General features: G+C 44.8%; 2 protein-coding genes across 5 annotated transcripts; one reads left to right on the top strand and one right to left on the bottom strand.

The window, feature by feature from the left end:
• The first annotated feature begins 2358 nt into the window (after window positions 1-2358).
• tril (TLR4 interactor with leucine-rich repeats) lies at window positions 2359-5813 on the top strand. The gene has a single exon (XM_030412061.1). It carries the CDS (start codon window positions 2654-2656, stop codon window positions 5159-5161), a length of 2508 nt encoding a protein of 835 aa, XP_030267921.1. The 5' UTR covers window positions 2359-2653; the 3' UTR covers window positions 5162-5813.
• Window positions 5814-6447: 634 nt separating this feature from the next.
• LOC115578839 (cyclic AMP-responsive element-binding protein 5-like) lies at window positions 6448-23717 on the bottom strand. 4 transcript variants are annotated; one of them, XM_030412065.1, is made up of 11 exons: window positions 23583-23716; window positions 21259-21325; window positions 19896-19989; window positions 18102-18211; window positions 16499-16731; window positions 13179-13305; window positions 12831-12902; window positions 8697-9080; window positions 8333-8608; window positions 8141-8249; window positions 6448-7310 (listed from the first exon to the last, which is right to left on the bottom strand). In XM_030412065.1, the coding sequence occupies exons 2-11, from the start codon at window positions 21310-21312 to the stop codon at window positions 7174-7176; spliced, it is 1596 nt and encodes a 531-aa protein (XP_030267925.1). In that variant the 5' UTR covers window positions 21313-21325; window positions 23583-23716; the 3' UTR covers window positions 6448-7173. The 4 variants fall into 4 exon arrangements, with proteins under 4 accessions (XP_030267925.1, XP_030267927.1, XP_030267923.1 ...); XM_030412063.1 differs by having other exon boundaries at window positions 7174-7310; window positions 23587-23717; XM_030412064.1 differs by lacking the exon at window positions 23583-23716 and adding an exon at window positions 22841-22899 and having other exon boundaries at window positions 7174-7310.
• Window positions 23718-27975: the final 4258 nt, after the last annotated feature.

Genomic DNA, 27975 nt, shown 5'->3' with positions numbered 1-27975 from the left:
AATGTCTGACTGTGTCTAGCAACAGATATGCATGAGAACGAGGCCGATCGAGGAGCGTGTGAGAGGCTGTTGCTTTGAGCTGGTAATGCAAGAAGCTGTACGAGTCATCCATCAGCTCGGCTCTGGAAACCATTGCATCACTGGCTTCTCAGGGGAGGTTGCACGTTGTGTATAGTGTGTGTGTGTGTGTGTGTGCATGAGTCAGTTAACTGTTTGTGTTTCTCTATTCATAGACATTAACATCATGTATGTGTTGCAATTCAGCATGTGTGTAAACGTTAAGTTGTAGAGAAGTTAAATGCTGTTTTTAGCTTATAGTGACAGAAACTGCTGACATAGTTAGCTCACTGATATTAATACACACACACAGTTAAAATAGTTATCTTAAAGCACTGAATAGTTAGGCTATACCAAAAGTAGGCTATCCAGGGCCTAGTGGATAACTATGCTAATTGAAATAGCTAGCAAAAATACAAATAAACAGCTAAAAGCTAAATGTAGTGGATAAATAGCCTAGTTGAAATAGTTAAAGCTAGCAAGCTAAAAAACAAAACAGTTTGTAGCTGACAGATAATCAGCTTAAGTAGTTTGCTAGCTAAAAGTAATAGCCTGTTAGGCTAGCTCAACATAATGATGCTTAATAAATACACGGTTTAAATAGTTTTGTAAAAGTAGGCTCATGAATTAAGCTATAGCTTCTAGTTTTAGCCTCTACAAGTAAAAAAACAAACAAAACACTTTTATATTATTAAAATAAGGAATAGGCCTACTAAATATCATAGACTACAGGCCACATGACAGGTGGCCTAGTGTTGATAAAGGGGCTTTGCAAGCTAGCTTGTAGCCTGTAGCCCGTAGCTTGTAGCCTGTAGGTTGTAGCCTGTAGCCTGTACCCCCTAGCTTGTAGCCTGTAGGTTGTAGCCTGTAGCCTGTACCCCCTAGCTTGTAGCCTGTAGGTTGTAGCCTGCGCTACGCTGGACGAAGGTAAGCTGCAGCAGGAAGACGCTTGAGAAAAATCTGGTTTGGTTAGAAAAAGTAGTTCAATATACGAACTGAAGTGGACAATGTGCATGTGATACACATTATAGCAAAAGCCACATGCACTCTAAGAATTATACCCAATTTGTGCAAAAATGACCCACTTGTGCAGGTCAGACATTCTCTTGGAAACAGAGTGTAGTAGAGCAAGGTAGCCTCTCAATCCTCAATGAACACCAATAATCAATAGTACTTATGAGTGTTTGGCACCTGATTGCCTGGGAATTTATAGACAGGTAGGCAGGTTAAAAGGGGGAGAGATGAAATGGAAATAAAAATTATATATTTTCTCAACCAAAATAGCAACAACAACAAAAGTCGGCTTTAATTTCTCTCATTTCATCCCATGAACAAGTAGCTCAGGACTCTGAGTGACTGCTGGAGCTCATCTAACATTCCTGTCTGATCTATAGATCTGTAGATCTGTAGATCAGACAGTGTGTATGTCAGCAATCACTCTGTCTCATGTGCCATACATGTGCAGATGTCTTGGCATGTGTTTCCTCTCAGTCCAGCCTGAACACGCTGCAGATCACCAGCCCTCTCTCTGCTGCACAGCTCTGTGCAACATGCTCCATTCAGCCCTGCATTTATTCATGTTGGAGATCTTTAACTCAGATTTGGCACCTCTCTCTCTCTCTCCTCGTCGGTCTCTGCGCACACTTCACGACCCGAATTCCTCATCTGCAAATGTGAACCATCTGTGCTCCTCGTGGCCCCGTGCAGCAGCGTTAATGAGAGACTGGTGAAGTGCAGTTTATGCTGCGTGATGATGGTGATCTGCATGCAGACAGACAGAGAGGGAGCAGGCTGCTCTGATTGTGGCTCAGAGTGACTTTGTGTCTGCAGATCTCAGGTCTGATGTCACCAGCGACGATCTGAATTCAGACATTTAGCTGAGCTCGTGTTATGGGTGGCTCTGCCCCGCTGCGGGGGAATCCAAACCATCAGGCTTCTCTTGGGCTTCCGTGGGAAGGAGATCTTCCTGTCTGCTTTGTCCATACCAGGGATCCGATCCAGATCTCAGACCCCCGGTGGCTGCGGGGGCGCGCAGAAAACTCGGTCAAAGGGTTTCTCAACCTCTCTCTCCCTTCCTCCTCTCTCTCGCTCTCATTGTAGAGTCGTGTGTGTGTGTGTGTGTGTGTGTGTGTGTGTTTGATTACCTGCGTGCACGCGCAAAGTTCTGGGACTCGTGCGTCAGGGCTTGTGCACATCTGTTTTTGGCAGGGTCGCAGAGTTGCGTGGGAGGGACTATTTCAGTGTGTGTGTGTGTGTGTGTGTGTGTGTGTGTGTGTGTGTGTGTGTGTGTGTGAGAGAGAGAGAGAGAGAGAGAGAGAGAGCAGTCTGTAATTCGCAGCAGATGACCACTCGGGGGGATGGAGGGTTTACTGGGGAGGTGAGCGTTTCCTCAGACAGCACCAGAGCGCGCCGCGCAGATTAGGTCGCTGTGTGTGCGGATGATGCTGCGGGGTGATGGAGCCGTGTGTGCCTGATGTGTGCGGCGCTTTTCAGAGCAACAAGTGGATTATGGACGAGTCGATCTCCAGCATGAGAGAGGAGAAGGGCGACTGCGCCTGAGCCAAGCAAAGCGAATGTGCCAGCCCGCGCTGCCGGAATGGATAGCGGCAATTTCCCGACGGGGATCTGCTTTTTCCTCCTGGCGCTCAATGGATTCACCTCCTCCTCTTCCTCCTCCTCCTCCTCCTCCTCTGCACAAGTGACAAGCTATTGTCCCGACCGCTGTGAGTGTCAGCACCCGCAGCACCTCATGTGCACCAACCGCGGGCTGCGCGCGGTGCCCAAACCCGCCGCGCGCGTCTCCGAGGAGGCGCTCGTCTTCAGCCTCGGGGGGAACTTCATCGGGAACATCTCTGCCTTCGACTTCACGCGGTACAGTAACCTGGTGAGGCTGAACCTGCAGTACAATCAAATCCAAACCATTCAGCCTAAAGCGTTCGAGAAGCTCTCCAAGCTGGAGGAGCTGTACCTGGGGCATAACCTTTTATCACACATACCCGCCGGGACGTTTCAGCCCCTGAAGAAGTTAACGATCCTCTATGGGAACAATAATGAGATGAAGAAAATCACCCCGGAGCTGTTCGCCAATCTGGATAATCTGGTGAAGCTGCGCCTGGACGGGAACTCGCTAGAGGTTCTGCAGGACTCCGTTTTTAAAAGCTTGACCAGTCTACATTATCTCCACCTGGAATACAACCAGCTGCAGCACATCCACAGAAACGCGTTCTCCAAACTCACCAGCCTGCGCTTTCTGAACCTGGCGCACAACAAGCAGGCGGCCGTGCGCAGCGCCTTGATGTTCTCCCAGCTCAGAGCCCTCACAACCCTGCTGCTGTCCGAGAACCAGATCCAGCACGTCGGGAACCACGTCTTCCAAAATCTGAAAAAGCTGTCCACGCTGTCCCTCAGCAACAACAGGATCTCTCGCCTGGACAGCGGGGCTCTGAGGGGGCTGTCGAGCCTCAGGGAGCTTCTGATTGACGGCAACGAGCTGGAGGAAATCCCCGCCGGTATCCTCGACTCCCTGGAGCGCGTCGAGGAGCTGGACTTCAGTCGGAACCGGATTTCCCAAGTGGACCCTTCCGCCTTTTCGCAGCTTAAGCATCTGAAGGTGCTGAAGCTGAAGAACAACATGCTCACCAGCCTGTCAGGAGACATTTTTGGACTCAACAACGCGCTTTACGACCTGGATCTCCATGGCAACAACTGGACGTGCGACTGTCGCCTGGAGGAGCTGAAGAGATGGATGACTGCTGCGCACTCTCAGGGCAAGTTGTTGACTGTTTTTGTGCAATGTCATCACCCAGCAACCCTGAGAGGGAAATATCTGGACTATGTGAATGCTTCCCAGCTGCAGCCCCTCGGGAACTTGACCCACTTGTGTAGGAGCCAAGCCGGGCCTGAGGAGAGCCGGGGAGGGGGGGTGTTGGTAAAGGTGAAGGGGGAAGAGACAGGAGGTGAGCAGAGAGGTGAAGAAGGCCAGGTGGAGGCGACAGAGCTGTCACAGGGAGACAGGGACGGGGTGATAATGAGGAAAGAGGGAGAGAAAACGAAAAGAGAGGGACAGGAGGAGGTGAGAATCCAGGGAGACCGGGGAGGTGTAGAGGTGGCAGCACTGGAAAGAAAGAAACCAAAGAAAGAATCTCTCAGCTCGAGGTCGCGACCCGCTGCAGAGGCAGCCAGGAGACGTGCCAAAGGACGACAAAGGTCAAATGTCACTTCCAGAGCTGATCCAGCATCCACTTCCTCACCAAGTCGTGCTGGAATTCTGGAGAAAAACACCACAGACCCAAACACCGAGCCCACCTACACCACCAGCACCAGCTCCACCTCTCCGGTCCAGTCCGGAGAAAGATTTGATCTCCTGAGGTCAGATCAGGAGGAGGCTCTACCTGTGATAACAGATCCGTGTGTGTTCAACCGCCATTTCATCTCTAATGTGTCAGTGGATCATGTGACATCGAGTACCGCCACCGTCTATTGGACCACCCGGGATCATCACAGCCACACACCAGGACCTGGGCCAGGCCTCGACGAAGTCCACTACCGGATTCTGTTCGACCGGTTTGGCACCCAGGATCGTTTCCCCCGCTATGTGTACACTCGTGGCACCGCTCGCTCCGTCACCCTCAGAGAACTCAGCTCAGACGTGACCTACATGGTCTGTGTGGAAGGAGTAGTTGGAGGATCGGTGTGTCAGGTCGCACCTCGTGACCACTGCGCAGGGCTGGTCACCCTCCCTGAGGGGCTCAACCGAGGAGGTGTGCTGACCTCCGACCTCCAGCTGGTGACGGTGGCGACGCTGGCTGGGAACGCCGTGCTGCTGCTCGTCATCGGCAGCGTCTGGCTGGGCCGGAGCCTGAAGAGGAGGTTGCAGAGGAGGAAGTCGGCGGTGCACGTGAGGCACATGTACTCCACCAGGCGACCATTTCGTCCGACCATGACAACGGCTTCGGTGTCCGCTGACTTCACCAGCTACCAAAGCAGCCGTCCGGCGCGGCTCTCGCCCCTGGAGGAGGGCGACCTCATCGAGTTCCCTTGTGAGCGCTTTATGGACAGCAACAGTGTTCGCAGAGACAGTGACATGCAGAGATTCTCGGACTAGAGCCTTAAAAACTTGATACTGAACAACAGGCCGTCCCCTCTCTCAGACGAAGGGAGGCGTGCAGAGAGATAGCTGATCGTTGAGTCTCATTCACAGACTCTTTGGGTCGCTATTTGACTCAACAATCAGCTATCTTTCTCCAGAACCGTCTTCCCTACCTTTGAAAACGTGTGTGTGTGTGTTTGTGTGGCTGTGAGCAAACCAAGCCCACAATCCCACCATCATGTTGTGTTTCCTCTTTGTTTGACCGCAAGAAAAACCTTTAACCGCGATGAAAGATCAGCTGAGCTCATCAGTGCCTTCTCAGACACCAGAGGAAGTCCAATCCCTCTGACTTCCTCTTCCTGCTTTGCGCCTTTTTCCTTTTTTCATTTCCTTTCCCTGCACCTGCGCTCGTGTTTTCTCGATTTGTTTTGCGATTGTTCAAGTGTGAAGGCATGAATGATTGATCACTGATTTCAACTATGGTGCTAATATTGAGTTCACAGACGTCATATTGTCTCATATTTTTTACAGTGTGTAATGATGATGGCTGCTGGCTGGCAGGAAGAAGATAAAAAAAGACACTTGTTTTTGTATCACATCTATCACGTTTTATACTTTTATATATGATTTTGTGTAACATGAAGAAGTAAAATCCCCAACAATGTGAGTGATTCATCTCCTGGATGATCTTTTTCGTGGTTTTTATATATATTCTTCCTCAAACGACCTCAGCTGAGCAGACGAGACGGGTCGCAGTGTTGTCATGTTTCAGGAGACTTCATATTAAACATGATATTTCTCCTGCACTCTTGGTATGAAGTGAGTTAAAGGGAGAGCTAAACAATGTGTGAGGGTGAGGAGGGCAATAAAAAAATAGTATGTTAGAGAAGTGTGTGTGCATGCGTGTCAAGATGAGGTCTGGCAATGGTTACGCAGTTCCTTTGTTTGCGCAGACAGGGTGGAGTGCCTCCCACACTCAGTCCAGAATCATAGACACGAACACACACTTTCATGCACGTCACCAGTCGAGATTTTAACATAAAACAATAATTCTGCATTGAAGAATCTGTCAAAGTCCTTAAATTTGGGCTACTTGCGTCGACTGGTGGTTGAATATTTAATCCTATGAAGTTATATATGTTATACACAACACACAGGTAAATGTTTCTTTGTGCATTATATTAAGGATTTATGCAAATACTGTTTTATTTCATAGCAGCCAAATCCAACATCCACTCACCCAACCGGTCACTAGATGGCAGACTAGACCAAACTTACACACAACAATCAAGAGACACGAGGACGTACCAGAATAATCTTTTGTTTTATTAACCCACTGAGACAAGAGGTGCAGTTTTTATATTTATATATATATATGTTGTCTGAGGGCAAGTTAGAAAAATGTGCCTGAAAGGAAAAACTGTACAGTCACGGTTCAAATGGCTTTCAGAGACGAGACATGGGTTTGATTTAAACAACAGTTATTCGTCTCCTAGTATTAATTACTTGTAGAAAAATACATTTTTTAATGAGCTGCTTCTGCGTTGAAGAGAAGGCATACGGTGTGCACTCGCAGACGCCCAGTTAAGAAATATAAAACTGATATATTTATATATATATATATATATATATAGGCTTTGTCAAAATTAGTGCAAGATATAAGAGCAAGAATACCGAAACAATGTGTTATGACTGTTTATGTGCATAGTCAGTGGGTGGCAGGCAATGGTTAGACACTTTGTGAACAAACACAGGATCCAGTTGCCATGAAACCATCACAGTTTTTTTTTTAACGAAGCTCATTTTCTGCACCTATTATGGAAATGTATCAGTATGTGGTTCTGGTCTCCTCTCGACCCAGAAAAGAAAAGATTGAAAGATACCTCAGTGCTCACATGGATTCATAAAGTCACCTATCCAGTTCAGTATTTCATCTACAATGCATCAGATCCACAGCTGAGTGAGACTTTAGTGACGTGACGGCAGAGAAAGATAATTCAGTCTGGTAGGATTCAGCCGTCCGGCCCCTAGCGTCCGGGCTGGGGGTCGTGCCCCGTGTCGCCTCCGGCTGTCGAGGAGGTTGAGATGCTGTTGTGTTGGATGGCCTGCAGATGAGAGCCAGGACCTACAGGGGAGGGACTTCCTCCAGGGCTCACCCCTGCAGCTGGACACAGAGACAGCTGTCAATCAAAGTCCCCGATCCCTGATTGGATCGTCCGTTTTTTTCGTGCGTGCGGTTTGTGAGCGTGCAGATGAATGAAAAGCCCACTACAGCTCCGATTACAGGAAAATATCTCTTTTATTTTAACAAATACAGGTAAAAAGACAACAATAGAAAATAGCACACATGCCAATATTGCATCCATCTTTGTCCTCTGAAGCTCAACACTTAGTTTAAACACAGTGGCTGCTTCCATTTAAGCCACAAGGTGCAGTTTTTCCTCAATCGTTTTAAGTCACATACAGGTTCAGTTATTGTTGAAGGTTAGCTTTAAGCCTGCCGGAGTGCAAGATGGGCATGGTCTGCATTTTGTTGCAAGCTAGCTTCATGCAAGGCAAAAAAAAAACAGCCAGTGCCAGAATTTTGAAGTGCACTCGACTATTTCAAACACCATCGAGGTCCGGTTCATTAAATGAGTATGAAAGATGACACAGAAAAATAGGTTCCTCCTAAGTGGAGAGTTAAGAGTGCAGTGCTTTCCCCTGATTGGCTCTCCGTAGGAATAAAAGTGCATGTACCAACATGTGGAGACGGTGGGGAGTTTTTACTCTATAAGTGCTCTTTAGAATGAAACAGTTTAAGGTCCCTGTGTGTGCCGAGAGGTGGTTTTGTCGTAACGAGACAGAATGTAGCCATGGCGTTTATTCCCTATGTGCACATACAAGGTATCTGAATATACCCTCAGTGGTGGATGGAGATGATTGGTGTCAGGCGTCTGGAAAAGCTGGTGAGTTTTCTAGAGAGAGGGTGCAGGGTAGAGGGGTTTTACTCACTGGGGTACCCCTGTGCCTCTCTCTGCCGGGCGGTGACAGGACAGTCCTTGTGGGTGAGCAGAATCTGCTTCAGTTGACCCACCTCCGACCTCAACGACGTCACCTCGTTCTGGAAAAGACAAACACTGAGTGTCCTCCTGAGAGGTGTGGAGTGTGTGTCTGTGAGTGTGTACTTGTCGGAGCGCGTCTCACCTGTAGCTGCAGGTTCGTGTGCGTCAGCTCCTCTGCTTTCTTCTCCAGCGATGACACCCAGAGTTTCCTTTTCTGCCGGCAGCGTGTGGCTGCAGCCCGGTTACGTTCAAGAAACTTCTGCCTGCGCTCGTCGGGGTCGTGCTCTGTCGTCCTCCTGCGTCGGTTGCCTCCTCCTCCTCCTCCTCCTCCTCCTCCTCCTGGACCGCTGCAGTTACCACCTGCCTGAAGTGCATGCTGGGAGTGGGAGGGCTGCATCTGCTGTGCAACAGGGGATAACTGCAAACAACAAACACATATTTAGTAAAATAAGAATAATTAGGTCAGATGTAGCTTTTGTCATTATTGAGTGGTTCAGTAGTCGCACCTGTGGTGGCACTGACAGGGGCGGTGCAGGTGGAGAGCCCTGGTGCAGGTGCGGAGGCGGTGATTGGTGAGCCTGAGCGTGCGGTACATTCACATTCCCTGACTGGTGAAGCTGGTGGCTGTGAGCGCCACCCGGATGCTGCGGAGGTGCAGGCGGAGCATGGCACCGCTGTTGGTTGTAGGTGAGGGGTGGAGCAGGAAGCTGCGAATGATGGTGGTGAGGAGGATGAGGATGAGGATGAGGATGGTGTTGCAGCGGAGGCGCCTGGTGACGGTGTGACATCATCTCCATCATGTGACCCATGGACGTCACGGGGTTGTTGATGGCGACCATTCCCGGGTGGTGCTGTTGGAAATGGTGGTGGCTCAGCGTCTGTTTGGACCTCTGAGAGATGAAGAGATAAAAGATATATATAAAGTTATGCTGCTGAGTGCATGCTGGGATATGTAGGCCCAAGAAAGTCCCCAGTTACACTAAAATGAAGCATGTTTTTTCATTATTATATTATTATTACTGTTATTTCTTATTAGATTCTGATTATTTGCTACCTTCTCTTCAACATCTCCTTCAGCATATAAAACACACAGTATGTCATTTCTTCATTGTTCAACAACCAAAAAAAATTTAAACTATATCTGACGTGACTCAGGTAGAAATGATGAGGTCAGGTTTTAAAGTCGTATCCACGTTATGTTTAGTCACGTTCACTCCCCGCCTCACTATCTCTGACGCATCAGCTAGAGTTTCCCCAGAAACAAGCAAACAAAACACACTGTTACCTCGAGTAAAATGACAGAACATTTGTGTCGAACCCAAGACAACAAAATAAGGTCTTGACCATTTAAATGCTGAAATGTTGCTGTCATATCTTCATTCACAAGATTTCTGGCTAAACTGGGGGAAAAAAGCAACCTCACGTCCTTTTACAAGTTCCTCCTTTAAAGTTTAAACATGAGGAGCAACATGAACGTTTTTTACTTGAAAACATATTTTTTAAAAATGTAAGATTTTCACCTGAAAGTGCAGAAACAACAGTTTTGATGTCAGGAAAAAGATGTCTATGTATGTTGTTATGCTAACCAGCTAGCCCCAGCTAACACTATGCTCTCCCACTGCTAACTGAGCTAACTGGCTAACACTAGCTGCATGTTTTCAGCAGTATGAATGCAACATATGGCTGATTGCACCAAATGGCTCCTTACTGTTTCAAGAATAAACTGTAAAATTCAGGACTGTAATATATAACTTATTTCAAGTTATTGTGGAAAACTGAGAGAACACAAAACCCCATCTCCGGAAATGTCTTGACTTAAAACATACACTTTAAAATACACATACATACTGATATATTAAAACTAAACCCTTTATATGAGGAGCTCCACATTAAATATCTTCTATCTCTGTCACAGTGCGTGAGCGGGTTTGACCCTCGTTACCAGCTAAATTAGTAACAGCAAATCAGCTCCGGACCCTACAGGCCGCTCCAGGTCAGACAGCTTAAACAGCCGCTTCCCGCAGTATCTCATACGTCTACGTAACCAAACGTGTTAAGATTAAACTCATTGCTGCTCTCAGACACAAACCAACGCTCTGCCCATCATCACCATTTGTCCTTATCGTCCACAACCGCGAAGACAACTTCAGATAAGACGCGTTCTGATAAATGCTGCTGTCTGCAGCCTGATACCTTCACACTTTATCATTCCTGTGTATCATCTGACTAAACAGACTGTACAAGCTAAATTAAACCTCATCTCACCTTTCTCCTACGCTCAGCAGAGGAGAGGGAGAGGTCATGTTTAGAGCATGACATCACCCCCACCTCCACCGCCTGGCAATACTGCTATCTGTTCCCTGTTACACAATATTTCTTTAAGAGAAGAAGCAGATTTTTTTTCTCTCTCTCTCTCTCTCTCTTTCTCTCTCTCTCCTCCCGTCAACCATTCAGCGCTGAAAAAAAGGGAGTACATTTAGCGGGTGCCAAGGATGAGGTCACCGAGCTGTCTGCGCCAGCTTTACCAGCCAGCCAGGCTGCCAGTCAAACACACACACACACACACACACACACACACACACACACACACTGAACAGGACAGGACACGAGTATTTCAGCTCTGTTTACTACATAGAAACACCCTGACACTGGGGCCTGTGATTACATCATGGATCGCCTCGGACTGGATGACACACCACGTTGATATTTCTGTCTGGAGGGATCAGTGAATGAAGACACGGAACTGTACATGAAACACTGAGCCTCTGTCAAACGCTTGCTTTTCCACTGTAGCTGACCGTGGAGTCACTCAGAATGACGGAGGGGTATTAATACACCGACAGTGGAGTTGTCTTTCACACCTCCGAAATGCAAAACTACAAACAGCTGGCGAGAGTAAATGACAATAGAACGGAATCAAATCGGCCTGGAGAAGAAGAAGAAGAAGAAGAAGAAGAGTGCGTGTGTGTGGTGTGTGGTGTGTGTGTGTGTGTGTGTGTGTGTGTGTGGTGTGTGTGGTGTGTGTGTGTGTGTGTGTGTGGGTGGGTGTGTGAGAGAGAGTTTCAGATGTGAACCTGCGACCTGCTCCACTCTGAAACCCGAAACCACTTTTCATTCGCCGCTCTATATACAAGCTCTGTGCATGAAGTCATAACCTGCGAGTGTGTGTGTGTGTGTGTGTGTGTGTGTGTGTGTGGACGCAGGGCGATTTCACAGCTTTCTCTCTGAAGTTGCTTTTGATAGCACACATATCTTTAACTATTCATACAACATGGCCCTGGAAAGAGGAAATGTAAAATTCACGAGGGCAGAGATTGAGAGCATGTCGACACGGGGAAAATAAAACAAACCAAGAAGAAGCCAGAGAGAGCGTGAACGTGGTGACTTCCTGTGGTAGTGTGAGTGTGTGTGTGTGTGTGTGTGTGTGTGTGTGAAGTGTAAAGTTACACTCTGTTTCCTGTCCATCCTGATTAGAAGGGGACAGGCTGCGTGTGCATTTCATTTAAGAGAAGAGAAAACAACAGTGTGATCATTAAACGTTAACTTATTTGGGGCAATGCACTTTTTTTGCTTTCTGGCGCAGAGTTGGATAAGAAGTCTCTCTCATGCTTGTATGTTAAATGTATGGAAATGTGAGGATACAGCCAACAGATGGTTAGCTTAGCTTAGCTTAGCTTAGCCTACAGACAGTGGGAAACAGCTGGCCTGGCTCTAAAGTAAACAAAATCTGAGTGGCTGCCAGCTGCCACCAGGAAGAAATAATCTAGCACATAATCCCACATGAAACTGCAAATTATCTGAACTATTTGAACAAGTATAACATGTAAATCTGAGAGCCTTAAAGGTGCTGGTAGGCTGGTGTCGTCACATTTGGCTAGCTGGTCCCCCTTGTTTCCAGTCTTTATGCTAAGCTAAGCTAACCAGCTTCAAGTTTACTGTACAAATATGCTATAAATCTCAGCCAAAAAGTAGGTAAATTTATTTCCCAAAATGTCTAACTATCTCTTTAAAGGGACAGCTCACCCCTTTACTAAAGTGCTCTTTATCAATCTAAAATGTTTCGGCGTGAGTTGTCGAGTTTTAAAGATACCTGCCGTAAAAACTGTCTTCCCTCGCTGGATTATAACGTGTATGACGGAGCTAGATGAACTCCTGACAGTATGTAAACATTAATAAACACTTGGCTGACCTGTAACTGATCTAATAGTTCCTCCTTCAAACAGCTCATGGTCTGTAGATTCAGTAACTGGGTCATGACTTCTGGAAAGAGCGTTGCTGATGAGTAAAAGTCTTTTTTTGCTGTCTAGTTCGGTCATATTTGAGAGGAGACAGACATCTCAACAGCTGATATCTCCGTAACTCGGCAGCTCGCACCAAAACAGTCTAGATGAATGAATAGCGGTACGGTTAAGAGGAAAAATATGCATTTTGTATTTGTTAAACTTTCCCTTTAACCCTCAGCTCTAGTTTAAAAACAGGAGCATTGGTATCAGTTTTCACGAAGCTGCTGGTGTCCACTCGGTGTGTGTGTGTGTGTGTACGCAGTCTTTGGCAAAGCATATTGTGATTCCCAGAGGAGAGCGGAATAATCCAAAGACAGAAGAAGAAACTGTCAGCGGGTGGAACCGACTGCTCCGTACCTGAGGCGAGGAACAGGAAGGGTTGTGTACCGGACCTGGTATACCCATTACACATGACATCTGCTTCTCTATCTAAAGGAGGGGAGAAGATTGACACAAAAATAACCTTTTCAGCCATGACAAGGAAAAAGGCTTCACCTCCTGTGTAAAGAGGTCACCATCCATTTGGCGTTTGGCACTTTTTCATTAATTCATCCACAGGAGAGTGAAGTGAATTCTCCTGTCAGCCATGAATATTTCTAGCTCGCAGGTCTTTCTTGACGACTCTCGGCCTGTATACCTGCATCTATAAATCATAGTGCACGTGTGTCTGTGTTTGCGTGAGGCGAGCCGGTCGACTATACTTACGGGCATGTGCTGAGCAGATGCCCCTTGCATGGCGGGGTCCGGCAGGGTGCCAGGTAAGGAGGCCGGCAGCGGTTGTCTGTGTCTGTTCCTCATGTGGAGGAGGGAGGACAGCGGCCCGGGAACTGGCCTGTGGTCAGCCACAAAGAGAGAGAGAGAGAGGGGGGAGTCATGCCAGAGAGCCATCCACAGCTACAGTTTCACTAATCCGGGTTCAGAGAGAGGTGCAGGTTGCAACATTTATAGCCGGGTCTTCATGGCAGACAGAGGTGAGACTGAGATAGACGGACGTGGTTAAAAAAGGTCAATGTGGAAACCGGGGATGGATAAACAGATGACATAAGAAGAGAGATAACTGACTTGATCTGCCACTGAAAGCCTCCCGCGTTCACCCGAAGACGTTACGTGTCTCAGAGATTTTTCTGGGCGCTCAAAGCATCAAAAACAACGTGAGCTCTGTGTGTTTTCAGAAACTACGTCCTACGATGATCCACAAATCTCAGCGTGAACAGTTCTGCATAACAAAAATATTCCCTGTGAAAACTATTGTTCTGCGGATAATCCAGAATAACAGGGACTTTGTTTTTGGAAAGAGTCGTTTCCATCTCAACGGTCTTTTCAGGTGAAGGCAGCGTTGCCAGGTTTGGTGGTTTACCTCCCAAATGGACTAGTTTTTACATGACTGGTTGATTAATTTGACAGAATATATCATTTTTAACTATCGTACCTGTGGTGGTTTTAGTTTGTCTGAATTTAAACCTTGAGAACTGAAAACCAGAGCTTAATTTGTCTTATTACCTTCCTATAACGCCTCAAAAATTACGATTAAGGTGAAGTGAAGCGATTAATGTCGTCTAGTTGTAGGGTTTTTTGCAACAAGGGCAAAGAATCTGACATTTACCAGCCAAATATTGGCTGCAAGTAGATTTACTTGACTCGCCATTTAACCCTTTTTTTCAAAATTTCCACATAAAGGAACAAAGAAAAGGTTTTAAACAAACAGCAAAGACAATTTAAAGATCACAAGATAAAAAGGTTAAATTTGCACCTTTTTCCCAACACCATGTGTGTATGTGTGTGCCTGTTATTTAAAAATAACACACCAGTGGAGAATAAAAGGTTTGAGGTTCGTTCTGGGCTGTTTGGTGTCAGTCAGATCTGGCAACACTGGGTGGAGGATGTGTGAAATGTGGGCACATAAAACCAAAAGCTACAAACCACAAGAAGTAAGTGAGAAAAAATGCAGTTTTTATAATGTGGGACGACAAACACTTCAGATCTTGGCAAAAGAACCAGCTGAACTAAAAATGAATAAATAAAAATGTTACTGTGTTTGACATAAACAGAGGTGTGAGGTGAAGCGCTGACAGTGGAAACTATGAGGAGGTGACAAAAGAAAAAAGCAGATTTGTTGGAGAGAGCGACAGATTGAGAGGCAGCAGAGACGCTCGGGGATCACAGCGGGGGACGTGGAGACCCGGGGTGCCATGTGCTGATCTAACCGCTCTGGCTCTCGTCCAATCGGACAGCGTGGGCCTCCGTGACCACGCTGAGGTCATCGGCACTGATGTCATCACTGAATCTGGGGTATGCGGCCCAACAAAGTACAGACAACAAAGTACAGGCAAACCAAAACAGCATTTCTTAACGTAACCACAACAAGTTCTGCCGGGCCGACAGCCAGACACTCCGAGACCAGGTCGCTATGGAAATTGGTGGATAAACACGAGGGGAAACAGTCCGACACTCGATCCATGTTGTTCATGTAGCAACACTTAGCTGGTTTCACTGACCAACATGCTGTCTGGATTCAGCTGGCGCTGGTTTACTGTACCGAAATGGACCGTCAGCTCTCTCTCCGCTGACCCGTCATGTCCGATCAGGTCCTGGACAGATGTTTGGAGCCTCTTATGTCACTGAACTTCTTTGTACCTTGAGTCATCTAAACAACATCACGGATTTGTTTGTCTTCAACATGTGCTGCAATCATAAGTCAGTTATAGGTCTGATGACGGCTGGTGAGAAGGTTTTTATTTCTTAAGACTGGGAACGACAGACGACTGGTGACCTGAGGTGGTAAAGAACTTTGTCCGCTGGTTTGAGACCTTTGCTGGACGTCAATCCCTCCCTCGCCTTATTTCCTGTCTGTCTTTACTGTCCACTCTCCAATATAGACATATAATAATACAAAAACAAACTGTTTAAATACTGAAAAGACCGAAGAAAGTAAAGGAAGTAGATGCATTGGGCATTAAAATGAGCTAAAATAAGGTTTATTGAAGTGAAAAATGTCTCATTCTGTTTTTGTTTAGGTTGTATTCCATCATATACGATGTTTTCTATATGAATTTATTCCGATGCCAGTCCTGGAAATGTTGCCGATATCGCACTAAAATACCAGAATCGGAATCGATATCAACAACCTGAATGATAAGCATGAATGAATTGTTTTAATCAAGCGTATTTTTGCTCAAATGCACTGTAAATGTGCTGATCCGATCCCGCATCATGTTGTTGTTAGACACGATGCCCTGCTACTTCCCAGACGTGTTAATACGCCTGTAAACAACTGATTTCTTTCTGCACAAGTAGTCCAACATTCAGTCGACTAGCAGCTTCAAACCTGCTGGTATTATTGTCAACACTGCTTCTGTTTCCATCGCCTTAAGTCATGTGGAATTTTGATTAGTGAATAATTGAATACATTTAAATCCGACATGACTAGAATAGAAAATGTTTTCCTCAACAAACAGAAAAGCTGGTGTGAAATCTTTTCGTTACAGTTTATCTGAAGGACGTAAACCCAAATCCAACGCTGAAACGTCAGGAAGAGAAAGAGCAGCTGTCGGTCGGATGAAAGACAGGAACTCCTCTAATCTAACCGGCTGATAACCAGGGAGCCGTGGAAGCTGCACGGGCCGCTGAGAAACACCCGTCTGGTTCTGAGTCCGAACAGACATAACAGAGGCCGTGTTTGGGTGGCAGGGTGGGCGGCGTCGGTGGTGTCGGCGGGTCTGAGTGGGTGATGTGCGTCTCTTTTGGGACGACTTTGTTCTCTCAGCAAACTGAAGTTAGATTTCTCCTCCTGCTTTCTCTCAGTTCATTAGTGCAGTGATAAATTATGCAGGGGGGGAAACGCCAGTCGGTGCGAGACAGAATGAGTTATACTACGTCCGAAAACCGGATGGGCGAGACAGAGGAGAGGAGAGGAGAGGAAGAAAGAGACAAGACAACATTAAAAGGAAATATTCGTGTGTGTGTGTGCGATGAAGAGTGTGTGCACAGTCGGATGGCGTTTGCTGGGTTTATATGAGCGCACTCACCCTGAGTGTGTGAGCATGGAAGGAGCCTGTGTGATGACCGAGCCGGACTGGGAGGAGGACAGAACCTGCTGGGCTGCCAGGCTGCAGCTGGAGGCCATCATGGTGCCATGAGACTGGGGATGCTGCAGCGGGTGGGTCTGAGGGTGGTGCAGCGGCGGCTGGGGGTGGGGGTGCTGGAGCTGGAGCTGGGGTTTGAGCTGGTTCATGCAGGATGGCCCATTATGAGGAAGCGTCTGCAGGGGAGACGATCAGCTGTCTGTCAGTGTGGGATGTAACTGAGTACATTTACTCAAGTACTAAACTTAGGTCCAAATTTGACATTTTTGCACCTAACTTATACTTTGTAATCCACTACATCTCGTGGGGAAATGTACTTTTTACTCCACTACATTTATCTGATAGCTGTTGTCATTAGTTGCATTAGAAATTAAGATTTTAAACACAAATCATATAAAGAGTTTATAAAAAAGGGATGTTTTGTTATAAAATGTAGCAGAAAATAGAGATGCACATTTATAGCAATTTCTCTAATTGATAGTTGGCTGCTGTAACAATCAATTAATCATTATAAATATATGAATTATGTTGGCTATTTTTACATTAGAAGAAATGTTTCCCCCTCTGACTTGTACTTTGTTTGATGAAAAACCAAAGTAGGCTACATTAGGAGTTTAAATAAAGTTTTATAAATTAAATATTACTTCTGTTTTAAATGCATTCTCACACACCAGTATTGTATTTTATTTTGGTAAATTTGATAACTAAGTATTTTGATTTGTAACTTCAAACATTCAGATGGTCTCTGACTGTCCGTTCATACGTTTGTTATCAGTTAAATTCCTAACACATATTAATCATTAATCATTAACATCTCTACTAGCAACCATTTTCATGTGAGAACATTTCACGGTTCCAACTCCTCAAATCTAATCTTCTTACTTAAGTAATTTTAATGTATTTTTTCATAATTTTGAGGTTAAGACGGGATAAATGTTGAATTATTTTCAGACTTTTTACAAACCAATCACTCGATAAATGGCACTGATCACATTTTTTACATTAATGCATACATTAAAACAATCCTGAGGCAAAGATCTTTGTTATATCTTGATTATATTTACATACTTTTAAGTGACAACAGACAACTAAGTGGTATTATTGCTGGACAACACACAGGAAAAAATGTGTCACTTGTTAACCTTCCTGTTCTCCATGATTGTACAGTGACATCAGTGTTTATAAAGAACCAATGTGAATGTAAAGGATCTGAGCACTTCTTCCATCACTGGTGTTCAGTGATCTGAGGTGATTATCATGTGTGTGCGTCCAGGCATGCATGCATTTGTTTAGGTGTGCGTGTCTGCGTGTGCATTTGATGTCTAGCTGTTTAATTCACAGGGAGAACGTGATCGCTCGGTGTGTCTTTCCTCGCAGCAGGTCGGATATCTGCAGCCGTCTGATTGGATCTGACTGCTTTATTCTCCATCACATTCAAGTGTCACTCAGAACGCTCACCTGACAGAAACACACCTCTCAGCAACACTCAGCTTGTGTCTTGATTCATGCTTTTTATTTCAAAGGAGTTCATATTTTTCAAATTCACCTGTTTGCTCTTCTCCTCTTCTTGTGCTTGAAGGAACTCCTCCTCTATCTCTTTGAACAGACCGACCTCTTCACAGTTCTGCAGAAATCGTGTCGGCGTCGGTGTCTGGTCTGGACGCATCACGTACAAAGACACACAAACACACACAGAAAAAGAGGAAGACATGTTTCAGACACAAACAGGCTTATTTGCTTTCTAAGTGGCCCGTGTTGTGATGCTGAGTCTCCTCTCAGCCGTGCTCTCTGTGATAACATCAGTCCGTCTCTCCGAGCCGTCTAAACATGCAGAGGTCAGAGGTCAGCCGGGCTCTTTGTTTTGACATGAGATTTCCTGCAGGAGGCGTGACAGGCTGCAGAGACGGAGACGCACACAGCGAGTCTGCAGAGGTTAGATGTCACACTGATGTTGACATCCAGACACAAAACTGTTGCTATGGTTACAGACTGTCACGTGACACCGTTAACGGTCCGGATCAAGGCGGTACTGTCGAAAAATAATACTCAGCCACTGTCATGCACCCATCCAGCATCCTTCAGTGGCACAATAGAGGCTTTTACTTTAATAACAATAAGGCTGTGAAGTAAAACTGGATCAGAACTCTGAAGCAACATCATGTCTCAGAGCTGCAAGATCGCTTGTTTCGCCTTCAAATAGCTGCAAATCTGTTTTATTTAAAGTCTCAGAGGAGTTAAGAACCACAGCATTAATAATTTGTAGTTTCATGCGGTGCACTTCAGGGTAAGATTGGTGGTTTTTTAAAGCCATTTTTTTTGTCTTATTCCTATTTTTGCAATTGCAAAGTTGATGCAAAGAAGATTTATACCGTCACGGGACACAATTCTCCATCTAAATCCCGTGATAATTTGATTCTCTTTGGGTTAGCAGCTCTTTGAGCTGGATGACCCATTTTCCACCCACTTGAAAGAAGCGGAAGAAGATGAGGAATTTACAAAACCGGGTGCAGTTTTTTATGTAACAGTGTAACGGAGTGGAAGTGATTCATCTATCTACGGACGAGCTGATCAATCAATGTGGAATTATTTTTCAATTTCAATTGTCTTCGTTATTATTCAAGCAAAGTGCAAAAGATCGTCTAGTTCCAGCTTTTCAAATGTGATGCTTTGCTGCTTTTCTCTGTATTTTTCTTTTTTTCTGACAAAACAATTGTTCCAGAAAGTAATAGACACATGAATAAGTAGTGGAAACTCTGGTTGGTTGCGGCCCTGCTTCTGTACTATATTTACATACATAACACACTGTACATACTAACATACAGTAAGCCAGTGTGTCAGTAATGAATTGTGCTAACTGTCCTTCTGATACTGTTTAATTATCCAGCAAACTAATATAATTACACTCACATCCTGGTGCACAAAATGTTGCAGTAAAGTCGTCCTTACATCAGTTCAACTGCACTCCTGTCCCAAATTCCAACTAAAGAGTAAGATATTAAAGTTGTGTGTTTTTAAATCAAAGTACGCCTTCACTGATGACACGTATCGGCATGTGTGCTCTGATCTGATGGAGTACACTCGCTGCACACGGTGCAACATGAGCGGCTCTGTTTCACAGCACAGACTATCTGAGGGAAGGAAGCCTGTATCGAGCTTATCTGATTTCATACTGTATAACGTAGCGCTATCATTTTTTCATCAAGCGCTGATCCTGAAAGGAGGTCACCACACACACACACACACACACACAGAGCAACATATAGCATGTCTACATAGCTAAGGTGCAAACTCTGCTAATTAAACCCACATACTGTACACAAACATCACGTTACTGCCTCACCTGTGAACGCCGTGTCCGCCTTGATGGAGGAGAACTTGAGTGTCATCTCATGCTTGTGTCTGTGGATGATCAGATGCTCCTCTAACTGGAAGCGCTGCAGCACAACGATAGAGATGTTTGGTTTAATCAGCCGGTACCTCTGATAGTTACCTGATCAGAACCTTTCTGTTGGATATTGTAGCACTCCAGGTGAAAAGGGAGTGATAGGTAATGTTTCTAATGTATACAATTAATTCAATCAGCAACTATTCTGATAATTGTTTAATCAGTTTGAGTAATTTTTTGAAGAAGAAAAGACTATTTTAAAATGTTCTTCGCTCCTCTGACAGTAAACTGAACATCTTTGGGTCGTGGACTAAACAAGACAGTTGATGACATCATCTCGAGCTTTTAGGAAACAATTATGGACATTTCCGACTATTCTTGACATTTTATAGATCAAACAACTAATTGATTAATCAAGAGAGTATTTGAACAATTAACTGACAATGAAAATAATCATTGTTCAGCCCTAAACCTCTTTTTGTCTTCATTTTTTTATCTACTTTTATTCTGATTATAATTCTTTCTGTCACATGAATATTGACAGTATTCCAAAGTGCATTTCATCTAATAAATAACATTTTTAATTATGTGAATCGTATAATTATCAGCCTGGAAATATATTGCATCCAGTCTCTTTTCTGCAAGTTTATAAAGACCACGGCTGCATATTGTTCAGTGATACTTCCCGCAGTTAATAATAATGTCATAATGACTTTTCTGCTATGATAAATTATGTTATATCACTTACAATACACTTGTTTTATTCTGTCAGGATTATATAATCTGCCTGCAAAACAATCTCTTTGATATCGTTACTGCGATACAAGAATATATCGTCTTAGATTTTAATTATCAGTTTTATGACGCGAGCTTTAAATCCTGGTTTTAAAGGCTCAATAACATTAAAAGTAACGTCTCTCTCTGGACTGAAGAGACAGTTTTACTTATTCTGATTCTTCTAATCATCACATCCACATTGCTGATGATTAGAATTAAAGGTGCACTACGTAGTTCTAGATTCAAACTGTGTTCTGGGGACTGTATTTCCCTTGAGTTAGTATTATTATCTTATTACTGTTGTAAATATTATTTTTCTGGGGATTTGAATGTCTTTACTTAAAACCACGTAGTGCTCCTTTAAAGGAAATCTCATTATGTTGAAGTAAGTCCCCCAATAACATCATGGCATTGTTGATTGTTGATGATGAAGAGCTCGTGAGGAGATTTGTAGGTATCAGGATATATAATGTGTTGCAATTTAGCCTTAAAATATTGCGATATATTGAGATGTAACGCACACATATTGCATTCAACTGACCTGAGAGCAGCCCGGGGCGCCGCACACATAAGGCCTGTCCTGTTTGTCATTCATGTCATACACAAGCCTGCAACACAGAGAAGACAAGAACAACACGTTAACCTGCAGCCTCGTCACGCTGCGTGCAGGGACGTCTTTCCTTACTGTGCGATGATTTCAGTTCTCTGTTCTGTGTTTTTATCCTCACAGAAACGATGCCCTCAGATACAGTTATCATCCTATTATCATGTCTTTATTGTGGAAGCGGTGTGTAATGAGGTAGATGCCACAGATGATGGATGTTTCACCCTGAGACACAACATTATCTCCGGGAAAATGATCCCTTTGGTGCCGGCGGGAGTGCAGCAGTCCTGGCGTCTGACAGCACCGCAGTCGTTTTATTAGGACAAGTGCTATAATACAATGTGTTTGTGCGTTTCCCTGACTGCTTTACTACACATTACTAAAAACATGCAAGCACCAGAAGAGGCGTGGAGCTCGTACAGAGTCAGGATCATCACTCTCCTGTGGTGGGATTGTTTCAGGCTACAATCAGGCTTTCATCTGGGCATCAGTTAATAATACGAGGGCGATGAGAGGATGCATGCTTTCCATGCATGACATAAAGTCATAATGAGGTAAAAATATCAACACAAACACACAACTGAGCACACACGCGGCGCTGTCACCCAGGCCTGACCCGCTCAGATCCTCACTAGAGATATTAAACCAGTGATGGGGAGCAATTAGGACTCCATGTGAAGTGAGAGCAAGAGGAAGAAGGCTTCAACTCGCTGACCTCGAGCATTCCTCCGAGCTGAGCGTCAGCAAAACAACATTCACACACTTGTAGAGAGGACACAGAGGTCAACAGTGTGATCCTGCCGCGACTCTCTTCACCCACTGATAACTGCCCGGAGGAGGAAGTGATCGAGAAATTGATAACGAAGGATGGAAACGCTTTTTTTCACAGGTACACGCACAGACACATGCTTTGAAAATTGAGAGGAAAAAAACGCTGAGACGACGCTAAAGTGGGTCCTGATGTTATGGGAAAGAGTGAGAGCGAGGGGGGGAGAGAGGGGGGGGAGGGAGAGGGGGAGAGGGCACGAGTACATGCTTCCATAAGAAATGGAAAGTGTGTGCAGGGGTGGAGGTGGAGGAGGAGGGGGTGGAGAGTGACATCAAGGTGATGGAGAGGGGAATGGAAAGGGCAAGTGGCAGTGAGAGGGAGAGAGGGAGAGAGAGGGGGAGAAGGAGGGAGGAGGACACAATGGAAGAGAGGAGGAATGAGGGTGGGAGGCGGCAGAGGGAGGGAGGGAGGCCTGCTCCTCCTGACAGGTTCGAACCTGCCTCGGCCCCCATTTTCCAACCCCTGGCAAGTAGAGGTGACTTCATAGGTGTGTGTGTGTGTGTGTGTGTGTGTGTGTGTGTGTGTGTGTGTAAAGACAGAAATCAGCTGAACAAAGATATAGAAGTTTAATATTATTTTGATATAAGTGTTATTAATGTTCAGTGTGAGTGACAGCTGCGTTATAATCAGAGATAAATTAGTTAATTATCTTCCACAGATTATTATTATTATTGATTGTTTTTTTTTTACCTCTCAGTTGTGCTCGCGCGAGATCAGCAGACTCAGCACTTTTCCAGCAAAAAAAAAAAAAAAAAAAAAAAAAAAGCCCGTCTGTCAGTGCGGTTACATCAATGCAAAGTGACGTCACCCTTAATACATAAATCCAACAACATGTTGCCAATTCAACGCGGATTAATATCTTTGAGGCGTCCGAATTAGAAGAGTTGTTTCCCGCCGCTTCCTCTCCCCGTCTGCTCGCCTGTTCGACACTTTGGGTCACCGCACAGGTCCAAATGACACGAAACACACAGAACTTTGAATTAAACACATGAAGTCCAGCTCCAGCTACTCACTGCTCCTCTAAGTTGCCATGTTTGATGGATGAATGTCAACAAAAACGAGGAGGAGGGGGGGGGGGGCTCGTTCGGCTCACACGGGGCAGCGGTTCCGACCAGAAAACTCCTCCGTCAGCGTCTCTTGTGCGTGTCGCGGTGCGTATCCTGTCCCGGTACCGCTCCGGAGAACAACCTGTTCAACTCATAAACAAGCCCGGCACAGCTGTACGGAGGGTGCTGTCACACCCCCCAAATAGACGCTCTCGCTCAGCCCATCCGCCTAGATGAGCCCGCACCAGAACACACAGACAACAGCACCAGAACTTTTGTTTCCAGCAGCGTGAAATAAATAAACCGACAGCGCGCGTGACACCGGGGCTGCCGTCAGGACGCGTGAAGTTTTTTTTGTGAATGGAAGTGAAATTGCGGAGGCTTACCTACAGGTCGAGAGGGACGAGCGGCGCTCCGGAGAGGAACCACGTTGGACTGGAGCGGGATTACAATACGATCTATTTACAGAAGCATTACATCACCCTCCCGGTGACGTCACGTGGGATTCCTGAACTTCTAAATCATTGCGGTCCCGTACGGAGAGAGGGGGGAGAGAGGGGGGGGCGGGGTTATGACACCGGCCGGTAGGGGGGTGAGGCGGACGGGACAGCAACATGGTAGAGGTGGAGGTGGACCAGAACCGGCAGACGAGCAGAGTCAGACACACCAACCGCAACGTGACGGGACACGGGGCAGACCGGGTGGGCGGATGAAACCCAGCTTCCCCCCCTTACTTTGAGTGTCTGACTGAAACGGGACGTCCCAGCGTCGGAACCGAGCCCGTATGCGTCAGAAATGAGCAACAACCCCCGAGGTGATTTTCTCCTTCGCAAAACTTTACGCACGGTTCTGATGGAGTCATGTTCCTGATGGAGTAGCAGTGGTACTGTGAAACATAAAGGAGCAGTCCGGTGTGTAGAGGGCCGGTTCGTCCCAGAATGATCCTGACAGAAGAAACTCTAACAATAATAATAATAATGAAAACAATAATAAGAAGAAGAAAAAGAAGAAGAAGAAGAAGAAGAAGACGAAAAAAAATGATGATAAAAATTATAATAATAATAGGATGATAATAGAAATAATAAAATAAGAAATGAAAATAATAAAACACGTCATTATTGTTATCAAACATTATATATGTCATTGCAAACAAGATTTAACATGAAACCTACACTTACCTACACATTCTAAATGATATATTTCCAGTTTAAAATGCACACTGTTCTTAAATATTATAATTATTTTATTTATATATATATACGTCTCTCTATATATAGGCGTATACAGATCATCCATCATTGTGACTGAGGTGTCCTGCATGCTGTAGGTCTATACAATCATATACTCTTCATGTATATAAAGTAATATACTCATTTATTCATTCAGTATTAATTCTGTTGTTCTATTTATATTTGTTTACAACTTACAGACACTGTATTTTATTAATCATTGTTGCTTTTCCACATAGCCTATATTTATACATACACCTACTTTGTATTTTGTGGATGAAGTGTTAATTTTTTTTTATCAGTATGTCTTCTTCTTCCCTATAGATACGTCTTATAACTGTCTTTCAGGAACACTGAGAGCAATTTAAAAACCAGAGTCAAATAACTTGTGTGCTAATACAGCTGATTGTGACCTCTTTATCAAAAGAAACACATTTATGATTAGACAGCTATCAATCGAGCAACTGAACTGAATGAACAGACCTAATTATTACACAAATACGGATTATAACACACATAAAATGCATTTACGTGGATGTTGCCTTTAGTCTTACTAATGTTAGAGCCACCATGTGGCGTATCGACAGTAACATCAGCTTATTATTGGATCATTCTTACTGTTGCTACAAGATTTATGTGAGAGAAGCGACTTCAAAAGTCTCAGCAGTGGAGCGCTGTTGAGAAAGTGTGACACGTTGTGATAGACTGGGTCTATTGTTACCATCAGTGCATCCACAGTCATCACACACTGGCTGCTATTGTATGTTTGATATGATGTCATAAGTCATGATCAGGGCAAGGAGTCGCACTTCTCCCTGACACAAGCTTGTGTCATGTTTTATAGGAGCAGTTTCACAGTTAAGAAGTTGATTTCCATGTAGTTTGTTTTAAAATATGAATTCTTCATACTTTGTTTGGTTTTGACAGAGATGAGAAACAGATAAGATTTGAAACATAAACAGCTAATGGCCCACTGTTTTGAACTTCAAATTGTCAGGATGATGCCATGAAGCCTCGACAAACTAAAAGGAGGGACTTTGGTCATTCACATCTCCGCTGAGCTAATCCGTGGAGTAATATCTCTGCCATGTTTGGTCAGGCTTTCCGGTGAGCAGAGGGATTTGGTTTTGTTGTGGTAGAAGTGCAAAGTGGGACCCACCCAACTCTACTGACTCATCGTCCACCAATCGCCTAAAGTATTCAAATCCCAGCCGCCATGGCAACCAGAAGAAACAGGAAGTTGTGGTGATGTCACTCTGTGTTTTGAGCTCTTCCCCCGTGTGGACGTGAATCACTGAGATTTGTTTTCAGTGAAGATAAGGGATGTTTTTTACAGCACGTGTGTGTGCAGAGTCGCACTGGAGAGTGTATGACGGCAGCCAGGAAGTCTCCGGCTGTTACCCCGGAGCAGACAATGCCACTGAGATTACAGCCGCCTCCATAACTCACTGGTTATACCAGCCATTACCATCTGGCATCTTTGCCTCGGCATCGCTTTTAACAGCCAGACTGGGAGCTCTAGAGCCGCCCGCCCAGAACCTGATGATGTCACCTTGTCTGTAAAAAATATGGCGTTTCGGGTCAAAGGTCAAACAAACTTGCTGACCTGAATCCCCATGTAGCACGATCCTCCCTGCACCTACATCTGGTTCGGCTGCCAAACTGTTCATTTGATTCACGGTGGTTTACGACTATTTCTATCACAGAACAGATACTTTAAGCAGCGTCCATGTGTACGAGTTATATTCATCTGATTATATAATGAGATGGTTGGTGTTGAATTTGCATCCAGCTATGCGCTCACATGCAGATCCACGCAGGAGCTGACGAAAAAAAAAACATGAACAGAAATCTTTCGCTGGTACATTGCCATCTTTTTTTTTTATTCAATCTGAAAGCAGCTGATAATCAGAATATCTGTGCTGGTCTGAAATCAATCCCAAACTGTTACACTGTGCGCCACTCACAGTCCTCAGATCAGATGATGTCATGCACCATGAACTCCTCTCTGTTTCGCCCCGTCTCTCTCTCTCTCTCTCTCTCTCTCTTTTTCTTGCATTTCACAACACATGCTACCACTTCTCATTTACGTAACCGTGTCAAGAACTGCGTCACTGTCGCAGAGCTCTGATACAACATGTGTGTGTAATGAGTGTGTTTATGTTGCCTGTGTGTGTGTGTGTGTGTGTGTGTGTGTCTGCATGCTTTTTTTGTAAGAGAGAACATCTGTGTCTTCTATACTGTACATGTGCAGACGCCGGTGATGTCATGTTGTTTGTACGAGTGAGTAAGTGTGTGTGTGTGCGTGTGTTTGGACCTATTTGAAGCTGTTAATTGGAGTTTTATTTAATGTTTTTAATGTGTGTGTGTGTGCTTCATAAGGTTGGGTAGAAAGAGGGCAGTGAGGAAAAAGAGTGAGAGTGTTCTCGGGTCTTAAGGCTGTTTGCTGAAGTCACCAGCCGGTGGTTTATGACAGGCCGTTTTAACGCTCGATTAACAGGTCCAACACAGGCCAGCCGGCCCTGGTTAGCCAACCCCAGTGATTTAAGGACATTCTCCTCTCTCTCTGGGAGCCACACACACACACACACACACACACACACACACACACACACACACACACACATTACAAAGTCGTCTCCTCACCGCTGAGCCATTAAAGGGTAACATTAATCCGTTAACTTTATGGATGTGAAAGATGCTGTTGTCAATGGGTTATGCAACCACTATAACTTAAACACACACACGCACACACACACAAGGGAAAGCTCTACATGAGCAGTTGTGCCGTAATGACACCACTTTATTGAGGGTTATCTGTGTGGAAAAGAAGCAACAATAATTTAAAAAAAAATGCCACGAACAATGATTGAGTTTCCATTTTGTTGCAAGCTAAAGCGCTGACATGTTTTATAAACATGTAAAAAGATGGATCCTGGTCATAACATGGCTAATAGTGAATCTATTCTGTTAAAACAAAAGGAAAGCAAAGCAAGGAATGTATTTATAGTTCACATTTCAAAGTGATTATGTAAAAGATATTTTTAATAGAAACACACCAGCGGGAATTTTTTGGTAAGCTCAAAATGAATGTTTGGAAAAAACTGTGATCCAGCAGCTATTTACCATCATGACTGTAAAGAAAAGAATGCAGATTGTCAGCAAATGTCCAGCTCACAACCAGTCATTATTCTGATACCATGATGCTGCTGCTCCTGAACCCTCGGTGACTCTGATCCTGATGCCTCCTCGAGACTTTATCCTCACAGTATCCAGATGACTGCTCACACGCGGTTTATTAGCAAGCTCTCACATCCTAACATGAATAATTGGCACAAGTTAAGCCTCAACTGTAATACCAATTAACAGAGTTTTACCTCCTGCATCTGATCTGCAGTTAAAAGGGCTCCATGTAATAATTTGCAGGAATTTATATGTATTAATCACATTATTATTTGGCCAAAAGTGAGCAGATTGTAAGGTGACGTGAAAATTAGACATTTAAATAACATGTTACAGACATTTGTGAATTTTCTGATACATATTTCTT

This window comes from Sparus aurata, chromosome 3 (genome assembly GCF_900880675.1).
Source record: "Sparus aurata chromosome 3, fSpaAur1.1, whole genome shotgun sequence".
In the NCBI taxonomy this organism is placed as follows: Eukaryota; Metazoa; Chordata; class Actinopteri; order Spariformes; family Sparidae; genus Sparus; species Sparus aurata.
Note: the sequence above shows the minus strand (reverse complement) of the source record. Positions and strands in the feature narration are given on the sequence as shown.